The sequence below is a fragment of the Phoca vitulina genome, unplaced genomic scaffold (assembly GCF_004348235.1).
Source record: "Phoca vitulina isolate PV1807 unplaced genomic scaffold, GSC_HSeal_1.0 scaffold94, whole genome shotgun sequence".
Lineage (NCBI taxonomy): Eukaryota > Metazoa > Chordata > Mammalia > Carnivora > Phocidae > Phoca > Phoca vitulina.
Window position 1 is genome coordinate 45,014 of NW_022589797.1, and position 12,540 is coordinate 57,553.

The following is a 12,540-nucleotide window of genomic DNA, read 5'->3' on the forward strand; positions in this document are numbered from 1 at the left end:
GATGCCCTTGTTAGCTTCTCCCAGTTACAGGCCCACACAGTCTCTCAGAGAATTATTTAATAAGATCACATACTTTTGGCTCAGAGTTTCCAACCACAAAAGCGGCAAGCGTGTATCAGCACCAGTCTTCCTTCTGCAGGATCAGAACAGATGAGACTTTTTTCCTTGGCTCCCGTCCTGTGGGTCCAAGTCCAGCCTGTGCTCACTGACAGACCCCAGGGGCACAGTGGGCCTCCTGGCCCTCAGCGCCTCCTGTCTGGCTACAGCTTGAGTTCACTGGGCATCGGCTCCCCTCGCAGGCCAGCCAGCAGGTTGTTAGCTGCCAACAAGGACATGGTGTTTCGGGTTCCGTACGTGGCGCTGCCAATGTGGGGCAGGATCACTGGAAAAGGGAGGAGAGGGAGGTAAGGGTGTTTCAAGAGCCTTAACGTGGGCCCTGTTTTCCTGACTAGGGGCTGCAGGGAGAAGAATAAAGAGAACCTGCCTTAGGATTCTTTGATTCGCCTTCTTGTCATTTGTCTTTGATTTGCCTACTGTCCTTACGTGCTCCACTCCTGTGGGGCTGAGGGTTAGGGGAACGGTACAGGGACTCAGGGCTGCTGGAACCCAGATTCAAGGGTGGCAAGAGATTCGGATCCTAAATACAAGGATGTCGAGCCCAGAAGGGGTCTTGGAGCCTATCTAGACACAGCCCTTCAGATATCAGACGGTGAAACCAGGTGCCAGTTCAGCTTAGAATTTGCAGCACTGATCGTCCACACCACACCCATGCCCCTGAAAGTGGTGCCACAGGGCGTCTGATCTACACAAATAACTACAAGATGAAAGGGCGGACAGACCAGCTCCCTCTGGCCACACTGCAGAGCAAGTAAGGTCACTTGTCCCCAAAGAAGGGCTTTCGAAAGCAGCATCCAGGGCACTGAGCTGCACTGCCAGGCCTGCGGGGATGGGACCGTTCTCCCAGCTGTGGGCAACAGCCCAGACGGGACAGCCAACGCTCCTCCTTTCAGCCTGGTGCGGACGGTGGGCACAGTGGAGTTTCCAAGGGCTACAATAATGGGGGCCTTCCCTGTGGGGTTCCATCCCAGAATGTACATAAAGGACAGGGACTGGCTCAGCCCCTAGTTATGTAAGAGCCTGGAGACAGAAAGCACACCAGCTACCTGGACAGACAGAACTTCATATAAAGAGCTGTTACCAGGCACAAAGTAACTGGGGAGGCTAAGAAGCAACCACCCGAGGCAGCGCTTCTCCAAGTGCGGCCCTCGGCCCCGCAGCATCGGTGCTCAGGACGCCACCAACAGCCTCAACAAGCACGTCCCAGGTGTGCCCCCCTGTGCTCGGCACTGCTCAGGGTAGCTCTGCACCCAGCACCTCCAGACCACCTCTAACTCCCGCGGGCCCAGGTGACTCTGCATCGGAAAGTCAGTTCTCACCACAGTTCTTCAGGGTCAGGAGAGGGTGGTCTGTAGGCAGCGGTTCCGGGGTCGTCACATCCAGTCCAGCAGCTGCAATCTGCCCGCTAGTCAAGGCCTGGTACAGGTCGTCCTGGTTCACCACGTCTCCCCTGGGAAGGACAGTGGTGCCGTGGATGCCCCCACGCTCCCTCCACCCAGGCCTCCTCCCACGGAATGGATTTCCCTGCGGACCAGGCACACTCGGCACTGACTTTGAAAGCAGTAAGGCTGATAAGCTCCTTCTTTACAGTAAGTCTGTGCAGTAACACTGGGAACCCCAGCCCCACCACTCCGTAGCTGTGTGACCTTGGGCAGGTGTGTCACCTTCCTCCGTAAGACGGGAGAATACACCCCACTCCCAGGCGTGCTTACTGACCCACGATCTGCATCTGTGTGGGGCTCCATCCAGGTGTGTCTGCCCGAGAACATGCTGAGAACCACGGCATCATGCTGTGGGGCGCGGGCCCAACACAAGGATACACCTAACCACATCCACCCGAGTGAGCAGCCCTCCCTCCTGTGACTGAGCCACTGAAGGAAAGAAAGGACTGGCTCGAGACTTTATTCTGCACCCGAAGTAATACTCGTTGCGGCAGGCAACAATGCGCAGTACCCGGCCCAGTCCTGGGTCCGTGCGGGGGCTCCGTACGCCGAGGCTGAGCCACCGTCGGCCGTCAGCGCCAGCCCTGCGCTCCCGCCCGATCCACTTCCCCTCCAGGGCACCTCCTTTGCGGCTAAACATTAATAATGACGGGGGCCTCTGGAGTGGAGAGACCTGAGACGGACCCCATGGAATCCCTTCCTTTGCCTTTACTTGCCTCCAAACTGGTTTAAGCAGGTTCAAAGGGCACCATCCAGGCAGGGATTGGAGTGGCAGAGAGGGAAGGTCTGCCCCCATAATATGCCCAGTGGCCTGAAGGCACCCTGGGGACACTGTGATAAACCGAGATAAGTTGGGTTGGGGCCTATCTTTCCAGAAGCACCACGGTTCAAGCTGTCACTAACTCAGACAGATAGACCCAGGCTCAGTGTTACGGGAGGTCAGCCTCTGAAGGGCTGTTAAGATCGTTACACCCAGCTCTTTGCAGCAGAGAAGAACATGGGCTGCCCAAGGTTACCTGGTCACGCTGCTATCACGCCTCCACTCCCCAAGCCAACTCTGCCCCGTGCCCAGCCCTGAGCATGGCTCAGGGAACTGCTGGGAACCAGACAGGCCAGGCCTGCTCTGAGGGCTCCTCCTCCCAGCCTGGGGCACTCTCTTGTGGCCTTTACTGTACTTCGGAGCTGGGGCTGGCTGGTGGTTGGTTTAGGGAGCAGTAGGCTCTGCCCAAGGTCTCAGGGACAAGCCATGGGGATCCCGGCAGCAGGGACAGCCCCTCTCTAGACATTCTCGGTGCCCCAGGGAGCTTGGGCGGCCCCAGCGTACCTGCTGATGTTGACAAACACAGCCGTGTTTTTCATCTGCTGGAAGAAGTCCTTGTTGCAGAGCCCCTTGGTTGCAGGGGTTAAGGAGCAGGCCACGATGATGAAATCAGACTCAGCAGCCAGCTTGGGGGTGGACACTGGGGGAGGGCAGGGTTCCATGAGATGCTGAGTCCCAGGCTGGAGACAGCAAAAGGATGGGAGACCAAACCCTTGCCTCCTCCTGCCAAACTGGAAACTCCCAAGATGCTTCCTGAAGGCCTCGTGTCCAGCCAAACACCTCTGATAACTGACAGCTACTGGTGGGGTCCTGGTGTACTACATCGTTTATCCAGCCCCCTGGTCTCACAGATGGGGAAACTAAGGCCAGAGAGGGGCAGGAGCTTGGTTCAAGGTCACCACCTTCAGGGTCCAATGTGCCAAAGGGGTGAGGAATGGCTAAGATCTAGGTGTCCTGTGCTCACGACACTGTGCACCCTCCAGGGGGCTGGATCCACTGGACACAAGGCTGGGGGACAGTGCTCACCAGTTTATTAGGGAAACCGGGTGTCCAAGTTCCCAGCAATTCCTTACATCTGTCACCATCCCTGCTGCTCTGCCCAGGCACAGAGGGCGGTGACAAGGAACTCTGAGAGACAGGAAGCCTGGAGAGCTCTCAGGCATGAAGAGAACTCACCGTGTGGCCTGGGTACGTCCCTGGGCTCTCCGACTGGGCCCCTGCCTCCAGGGGCAGGTGGGCCAGCCAGTACCTGAGGGACGCCACAGGCCCCAGGCGCACCTGCCTGAAATGCTGCCACTACAGAAATACGGAGGCGCCTCTAACTAGGCACAGAGGGGGCTCCTGCGGAAATCAAGGTTTTACTTACCAAACTCTGCCTGGAATTCTGCAGCTTCCTGAGGCTTGGGCTGGCGCCCCGTGTACAGAAATCTCTGGACACCGAATGGCTTCAGACGCTGAGCAATGGCCTGGCCTGGAGGCAAAGAGAGGCCTGGCTCGTCTCCAGCCCCTCAGAGGGCAGGAGCAGCACCCAGCAGCTCCAGGGACAGGGAGCCCCTGGGGGGGCGGGGGTTGGGAAGCATACTTCTGACTGTAACTGGTCCTGCCCCAGTAGAACCAGCCCCCCACAGGCCCATACCACCCTTAGGGGACCATGTGACAGCCCTTCAGGGACCCAGAGGCAGCACCACCACTCCTCGGCAGTGGTGACTGGCTTCTGCTGTCCTCACACGTCCTGGGCACCTTGAGGGCCGTTTGCTAACCATCCCTGAGAACTGGGTCTGGCATCCCAGAAGCGGTCTGACCAAGCAGTCCCCTCCCTCCTTCTGGACCCTCTGCTTTTATTGACGCAGCCCAAGACCTCTTAGGACTTTTCGGTGGCCTGGCCAAACTGCCAACTCGCCCCAAATCTTTCAAGACATTTTCACACGTGCTGCTCAGGAGACAGGCTTGGGTTGCTGGATTTCCAGAATCGGAATGTGCCCCAAAGCTGGCGGGTTCCTCCGAGCAACTCTCCGGTGTGAGGCCCTGCTGGCCGGCCAGACTGTCCATACTCCCCCGCCTCATCCTCCCCTCTGGACCAGGCTGATGCCAGAGAGCCACGGACGGCTGCCCGGCTGAGCTCAAGCCTTTAGGCCAGACTTCTCCAAGCCGGGGCCCCTGGGAGAAAACTAGCTCTGCCCCGTCGGCAGAATCACAGGTAAGCTCTGCTCCCTGGACCCGCTGGTTCCTGAGTTAAAGCTTTACATTTCGGCAGGCCTGGGGGAGCACGGGCTGTCCCACAGGAAGCCCCTCCTCAAGGCCCCAACCCAGCCATCACCGCTTTCATCCGTTCTGTATGGAGCTGTAACCATAAAGAATCCCGACTTTTCAACTTGCTTCTGTCACCTAGCAAGTTCTTAAGGAACTCCTATTTTCATTTCTTTTATTTTTTGTTTCTGCCTGTGTTTTATGAAGCTGGGTCTGGACAGCTACTGCATGCAAAGTGCACTGGGAACTTGGCCAGTGGTGGCCACTCTTTCCAAAGGATGGCCAACACCCAGACACCGGGTACCAGAGACTCAGACGAAGCCAAGGTTGCTGGGGCGGGCCAGAGGGAAGGTGGGGGCCTCACCTATGCGCCCCAGCCCGATGATGCCCACGGTGCTCCGTGTGAGTCCATAGCCACACATCCACAGGGGTTTCCATGAGGTCCAGCCACCGCTGTGGGGAGGGGAGGGGTGGGTAAGAGCCCCAGCCTCGGGCAAAGATGAGGGCTCTCTGTGAACAAACAGACCCAGGACCCCCAGACAGGGGCTGTGGTCTAAGGGGTAGAAGACCCTGCTCTCCAGCTCACAGGACAGTCCGTAGCATGAGTTACACCATAGCCACTGAGCGCTGTGGATGAGCAGCTACAATGACTCTTCCTTTAAAGCCACTGGACGACAGACTCCGAGGGCTGGGAGGGGCCTTAGAAGTTCTCATCCCATTTTGCAGATGGGGAAACTGAGACCAGAAAGGGTGCCCTGCCTGAGGCCACATCCAGCCAGGGCAGAGGTGGGAGCAGCAGGTTGCAAACTCGGGATTTGGGATTCCAAAACCAGTATTCCCAGTGCCCCAGGGAAGCAACACAAAGTAAAGCCATAGGCCCAGCCATTGCCCTGGGTGGACAGGGGGACGGAGGCTGCCTTGAGCCACCTCCGAGAAGGGTGCCGACTCCCCGGGCAGGAGGGTGAGCGGGACATGCGGCACTGTGTCTCCTCAGCCCAGTGCTGCCCTCGGTGTCTGCCTCGGCCCCAGGCCCACCCCGGGGCCCCAGCTCCTGGTCCACAAACCCCGAGGGCCTGCACAGGCCCATCTGCCGGCCTCCCTACAGCCGCAGTGCCTTCCCGAACCCTCTATAACACACAGACCCAAAGCCCTGATCTGAAACCCTCGGGCCAGGGTTTTCAATTTTCCGATTTTAGAAAGGTCGTCTGGTGCATATTCTCTAGTCTATATGACAACACCCTCAGCAGTGTCTAGGGAGGTACCTCTTGTCAAACACACCAGTTATCTGCAGCAAAACATGAATATTCACACAGAGTGGGAAAAATAAAGATCATAAATAGCCTCCTGTCATTTCCAGTCAGGTTTTGCCACCAAAAGATTTATGAAACCACCTTCAGTTTTCCGAGCTTCTGGGATTTCTGCATCACGAGCAAGGACGGAGGACCTATCTCCTCAACGTGCTCAAGAGGATGCCCACCTGCTACTTCTCGTGGGAAGCCTCTGATCCATACTCCTGCCCCTACTCCCTCGCCAACCAGGCAGGGCTGATCTGTCCCTCCCTATCCTCCTCTCTCACAATTTCCCCTCAAAGCCACGATTCCCCCACATTTCTCTTCAGCTCTGCCCTGTCCCTCAGTAGTCTGGCTGAGTCTGTCCCTGCTCACTAGATGAGGCACCCCCGGGGACAGGGATCACATCCGGGCCAGGGGGACGCTGGGGACTCAGGAACCAGCTGCCGAGCACAGCCAACTTTCCTGTCAGGGGTTCACTCACTTCTTCACCTCCTCGATGGCTTCTGGCAAGCGGCGACAGGTGGTGAGCAGCAGGGACATGGCGAGTTCTGCCGTGGCGTCTGTCAGGACATCTGGGGTGTAGCCCACACGGATGCCGCTACGAAGCCAAGATCTGGTGGTCACCCAGGCCTCAGGCACCTTCACCAATTTCTAGCTCTGGGACATCTCCAAGCTGCTGCTCTGCTCCCTCTTTGCACTGCCCACCGGGAAGCTCCGAGTGGTAAAGGAGCAACTCAGGGACGGTCAGCCTTCTTCCTGGTTCGCTTCTCTCCCGCGTGGCGAAGGACGCGAAGATGAAAGGTCACGGCCCCAAGTCTGGGGCAAATAACTACTCGACCTTTCTGAATCTCCAAAATCTAACGAGGGAAGTAATACTACTAGTAGCCTTTCCTACTTCAAGGGGTTGTGGTGAGGGTCAACAACCAGGCTGAACAGGAAAGGGTGCCACCTGGCAGATGCAGTTACCCACAGCTCCTGACGGTTCGGGGCCTGTCGTACCTGCCCTGTGCTCACGCGGACGGACTGCACGCTCAGCCCCCTCCCAGTCTCACTGAAGGGCAGAGGGGGCTATGAGCAAATAGAGACCCAGCTCCCTCTCCCGCTCTGGGAGCCAGCCCTCACCCCAGGCCCCTTCCAGAGCGCAAGCTGCTTTTACCGCTTCTTGATTTCCTCCAAAGCCAAGTGGTCAACGCCCACAGACATGGTGCTGATGACTTTGAGATTGGCTCCTGTTGTGCAGAAAAAGCACTGTTTGTATCTTTCCTTGTGGGGTTCCAACCCACACCACTGGGGATACCATGGGGCCAGCTGCTTGTTATTTTCTGAGAGTAAGAGAAAGGCCGACATCTCTGTTCCTCGCTAGAATCCTGAACAACCCTACCTGACAGACTCGACCATCCGACTTGACTCCTCCATGTGCAGACGCTATGGCTCAGGGAGGTGGAGTGGCCGGCCCCAGTCACAAGCTGCCGAGTGGCAGAGCTGGGCTTCGCCCTGGGGCCTCTGACACCAAGGCCTCCACTCCTACCCACAGGAATGTTCCCTCAACAAAGCCTCCAGTCTCCTTTGACCGCACCTGGGGCCCTGCTGTGGACACACTGGGGTGTCCACTGAGAAGCGGCCAGGGTGCGACCCCCTCACACCCTCTCTACGGGGCAGGGCACCAGAAAGCTCCAGGGCCAAGGCTGGGGCAGGGACTGGCTCAGCACTGACTCATGAGGGTTCTCCCATCCGGCAGCCTCTAAGTCTGAATCTTTCCTCAAAACGACTTTCTAGGGTGACATTTACCCTGGCCCAGGGCTGGGCCCCGTGGCTGGCGCTAACACACCCCGGGTGCCTCCTGCTGCTTGGCACTGAGACGGGCCCTCCTGCAGGAGACAAATGAGCCCAGGAGGGACAGGGCCTTTCTCGAGGTCATAAGGCAAGGCTGTGGCAGGGCTGGATAAGGGCCCAGGGACTCGGGTGCTCCCTCCACACCACCCTTTGCCCTGCTAGCTCCCTGCAGGGATTTGCAGCCAGGAGAGGAGCAATGCCCGTGACAGAACTCAGAGAGGTCACTGCGGGCCCGTGGGGGGAGCCAGCCACAGCAGACTGATGTGCCCTACGGGGCCAAGACACCCTTGGAATCCTCCCCAGCCCTGCCCAGTGCACACACCTGCAGCATCCAGGAGCCTCTTGTCCACTCGGTCAGAGAGGAGGCAAAGTAGGCCGTGGGCCCCCACCACACCTCGCTCCAGCTCCTTGGCAGGGATTGGCTCATCTGAATCCCAGTGCTCCACCTCACAGCTAAAGACCAAAGAAAGACCACTCAGAAGCAGCGGAGCCACAGATGCCCCCAGGCTCCTGAAGGCCCCCTGGGACTGCACCTCCCTAAGTGAGAAACACTGCCTTCTGCTTGCTTCAGCCTCAGGCTGCCTGGGGCTGGCTGAGGAGTCAGGGTCAGGCTCGGGCGGCCTCAGAACTGTCCCAAGAGGGTGGCTGAGGGTAAAGGGCTGTCAGAGTGGAGGTCACCAAGGCCTGACAAGAGCCTAGTCTAAAAGGAGAAAGTCATGGGGACAGCTCTCAGCTCAAAGCAAGGAAGAACTTTATCACCCTCACAGGAGGCCTCATGGCCAGTGGGGGGCGGTGGCTTGAGGTGGGCAGTCTCTGCACCAGTTGAGGCTTGACTGTCCTGTCCTGGGAGTCCATGCCACGGGAAAGTCTCCTACTTGCACTCTGCCGGGAAGGATAAGATCAAAGCAATGCACCGTGGAGGAGTCTGAGGGCACACTTCCACCACAGCTCGGGAGCAGTGGAGGCGTTCCCAGGGGTGCTGCCCAGCCTCCCAGTCCTTGCCATTTAATTCAGTGCCCCCATCACATATAGCAAGACACAGGGCGGCGGCCGGCACCTCCCAGAACACCCTGCTGCAGCACCTAGCTGACCAAGGGCCTGGCACAGGCCACCCTGCACCCTCCTTTCCACGGGCATGGCACTCAGAGCTAGAGCTGCTCGAGCCCCGGCCACGACTGCTCCCCCGCTCCCCCGCCGCCCCCAGTGTTTGCAACCTGGCAGGTCCTTGACAAAGGTTTTGTTGCACTGAACAAAACAAACAAATCTCATTTGTGCATGGCCCTGGTTTCTGAGCCTGGGTTCCACCTTCTCCCTGCCAGACACTGGCTGCACAGACCTGGGTAACACAGTGTTCCCGCTGCAGTCGGACAGGCTGAGGTCAAATCCCAGCTCTGCCACACTGCAGCTGTGACTTTGGGCAAGGCATATAACCTCTCCCAGTTTGCTCATCTGTAAAATGGGAATTATAATACCAACTTCAGAGTGTTGAAAGGATTAAGCATTTATGTCTACAAAGAACCTGGAAAACTGGCATGTTAATTGTCATGAGAGGCCCCTGCCAACTATCCAAAGGGACCAGGCCAGTGACTGCGAAGGTCCCTGACCCTGCCAAAAGTGACCTCAAGGGTAAAGGATTAACAGCCTGGATCTTGCGTCACCGGCGGCGTCCCGTCTCCCCAGGCCTTTCCCTTCACCCGCATTGCACGTGCCAGGGGAGCTGCGGGTCCCGGCGTCACTGCAACAGGCTTGGACAAGGCTAGGCCGCAGAGAACTTTTTTTAAGCCTCCCAAAACTCCATGACCGTCCAGGCCGGGCACAGGTTGGCAAGGCCGGCCAAGACGCAAGCGCAGGATCCCGGCTCCCTCTGGGCCCTCCCCACCAAAAATAAGTGGGGTTCAGGAGGCCGCCCCCAGCCCGCCCCGGCCCGCCTGGAGACGCTGAGTCACCCAGTGTGCGGGGTGTCGGAGATCCAGGGGAGGGCCCGGGCTCCGCAGCCCCTTCCCCGACACCACCCCCAGCCCCAGCCCCGGCCCGGGGACTCGGCGTGCGGCGGGGGCGCGGCGCCCTTACTCTGCGGCCCGGGCGAGCGCGGCCCAGCCCTCGGGGGGGATCCTGCGGGTGACGAACACCTTCATGAGTCTCACTGGCCTCATCCACCTTGCAGCTGCGGAACACTGACCCGGACCTCCAGACGGAAGCGGGACGCGACGGGAGGCGGGGCGGGGCCTCGGAAGGGGCGGGGCCGGAGCTGGGCGGGCGGGGCCGGAGCTGGGCGGGCGGGGCCGGAGCTGGGCGGGCGGGGGCGGGGAGGGAGCGGGGTGGGGGGAGGAGGGTAGAGAGGGGGAAAGGTTGGGGGGGGAGTGGAGGTGGGGGAGAGGGAACCTGTGGGCCTCGAGGAGCGGGGACTGTGTGTATTCAGGGAGTGGCAGTGACAGTGTGACTCTGTGGGGTGTAACTGTGGCGCCCCTAGGTGTGTGTCTCGTGAAGCTGTGTGCATGATCAAGCCCTCATGGAACTGGGACTTGTTCTGGGGGCCTTGGTCCTTGGCCCCCAGGGCCCCCCTCAGGGACTGGCAGGTGTGTCTGGAGTTGGAGTTGGGGTGGGTAAAGGGGCGTCCAGGAGAGTCCTGTGTGAGTATGTGTGGACGTCTGTCAGGATGCCTATAGCTGTCGAAGTGTGTCTGTGTCTGGAGAGGGGAGATGCAGTCAGGGACCATCCTAATTCCCAGGGCCTGAGCACCCTAGTGGTCCTTGCTAGGTCTGTTCCATTATGGTCACACTGTTCCCGGCAGGGGCCTTTGGTCACAGACTGGGCTCTGAGCCAGGCCTCTGCCTTATATACTCAGGAGGCTGGACTGGGGCAGTCTGAACCCAGGCATGGCCCCTTTAGTATCTGGTGCAATTCCCCCATATGAAACCCACAGCTGTGGGGGGCAGTTTAATTGGTTGTGGGCCACTTGGCATGCTGGACAGCTGCTGGCCGGCTGGAGGCAGGTCATGCAGAGGGTCAGGGTGCTGGATAGGGCCATGTGGAGTCACGGGCAGACCTGGGCTTTGCAATCCAATGTACCTGGGTCTGAATCTCAGCTCTGCCACTTACAAGCTGTGTCCTCTTGGTCAGTTCACATCATCTTTCTAAGCCTCAGTTTTTAGCTACAAAATGGGGTAAGGAGCACTTACCTTTCAGGGTTATTGTGATGATTAAACCAGCAATGTTTGCACAGGCCCTGGGCCATGGTAGGTGCTCATCGAGCTCAGGCTCTGGAGCCATTGTGCATGGGCTTAAATCCCAGCTCTGCCACCCACTGACCAGAAGTCAGTAAACTTCTGTGTGCCTCAGTTTCCTCATCTGTGAAATGGGAATAATAGTAACACCTGAATCATGGTTTGTTGAAAGGATGAACTATGTATCGTCCTGTGTGTTACCACAGCATATAACACATGGGGTGCTTGCCTGACAAAGGGTGACACAGCCAAGGAGACCCACACCCTGGTGCCCTGAGGCTGGCAGTTGGTCGGAAATGGAGATGCCAAAGTCCAACTGAGGATAACTGGGAGGGGCCCAGGCCTAGGAGCACCCAGAGGACAAAAGCCCTGCCTGGCAGTCTCTTCCCCGCCAGTCTTACCAGAATCCATTTCTGCCCCCTCAGGGCCCAGAAAGGAACCAGAGACAGGCACAGGGAGGTAACACATCCAGTTTGGGTTCACACAGCAAGTCACCGGAAAGGCCAGAGCCGGCGCTCTGGGTCGTCTGCACCGCTGGCCAGTGCTGCACTCTGCCATCTCCCCAAGTCACACATTAATAAATGCCTAACCCACAGATGGTGATCTGCACTGCAGGGCCATCTCAGGGACAATTTCTGAAATACTTCAAACATTGACACAACGAGGTGTTTTTCTGTCTCCAGCAAGGTCCTTGGGGGGAATGACACAGCTGGGTGGCTCCAAACTCTGTTACTCAATGGTGAGACCTGAGCGCAACTCCTCCCACACGCCAGGACAGGTGAGGACACGGGGTAAGCCTGTCCACCGGGGGCGGGAGGGGGCATGACACATTAATGGGCCCCCTCCCCTAAGGCAGAGCACCCAGCTGGTGCTCAATAGGTGCTACTGGGCAGGAGGTGTGAGCCGGAACAGAGAGCCAGCTGAAGGTCCCTGAGGAGGGAAACTGTGAAGTGGTAGGGAGAGAGGATCTGAGCTGGAGAGGGGTTCACTGGGTACAACTAACCGTGGAACGAGTTGCTAATATTGATGGAGCTCTTACTAAGTTCCAGGCACTGGACATGGGAACTCATGAATTTAAACATCTCAACCCCTTGAGAGTTGTGCTGTTATTCTGCCCACTTCACACATGAGGAAACTGAAGGCAAGCATGGTGAAGTTCGGGGAGCCTGGCTGGCTGGATCGGTGGAGCATGCGACTCTTGGTCTCGGTGTTGTGGGTTCGAGCCCTATGTTGGGTGTAGAGATTACTTAAAAATAAAATCTTAAAAAAAAAAAGAGTGCTGAAGTTATTTGCTTAAGGTCATACAGCTGCTAGGAGGCAGAGCTTGGATTCAAGTCCCAGCACCCCAACTCCAGACCCAGCACCCTGACTCCAGACCCAGGCTCTTAACCACTGCAAGTCTGTGGGAGTGGACAGGTTGTGTTAATCCGTTAGGGCTGCTATAACAAAATGTCATATATTGGATGGCTTTTTTTTTTTTTTGACAGAGAGAGAGAGAGCACGACCAGGGGGAGCAGCAGAGGGAGAGGGAGAAGCAGGCTCCCCGCAGAGCAGGGAGCCTGATG

At 58.1% G+C, this 12,540-nt stretch overlaps 1 protein-coding gene across 1 annotated transcript; it reads right to left on the reverse strand.

The window, feature by feature from the left end:
* Positions 1-42: 42 nt before the first annotated feature.
* On the reverse strand, positions 43-9,966 carry GRHPR (glyoxylate and hydroxypyruvate reductase). Its single transcript, XM_032396869.1, has 9 exons — positions 9,822-9,966; positions 8,074-8,204; positions 7,075-7,147; positions 6,400-6,516; positions 4,991-5,079; positions 3,746-3,850; positions 2,884-3,019; positions 1,437-1,567; positions 43-382 (listed from the first exon to the last, which is right to left on the reverse strand). Exons 1-9 carry the CDS (start codon positions 9,902-9,904, stop codon positions 261-263), a joined length of 987 nt encoding a protein of 328 aa, XP_032252760.1. The 5' UTR covers positions 9,905-9,966; the 3' UTR covers positions 43-260.
* Positions 9,967-12,540: the final 2,574 nt, after the last annotated feature.

Excerpts from the sequence above, each read along its gene's own strand:
- GRHPR (XM_032396869.1), bottom strand. The coding sequence starts at position 9,904 with ATGAGGCCAGTGAGACTCATGAAGGTGTTCGTCACCCGCAGGATCCCC. Across the intron at positions 3,851-4,990 it reads CATCGGGCTGGGGCGCATAG|GCCAGGCCATTGCTCAGCGT; the intron begins GTGAGGCCCCCA and ends CTTTGCCTCCAG. Across the intron at positions 1,568-2,883 it reads GTGTTTGTCAACATCAGCAG|GGGAGACGTGGTGAACCAGG; the intron begins GTACGCTGGGGC and ends TGTCCTTCCCAG.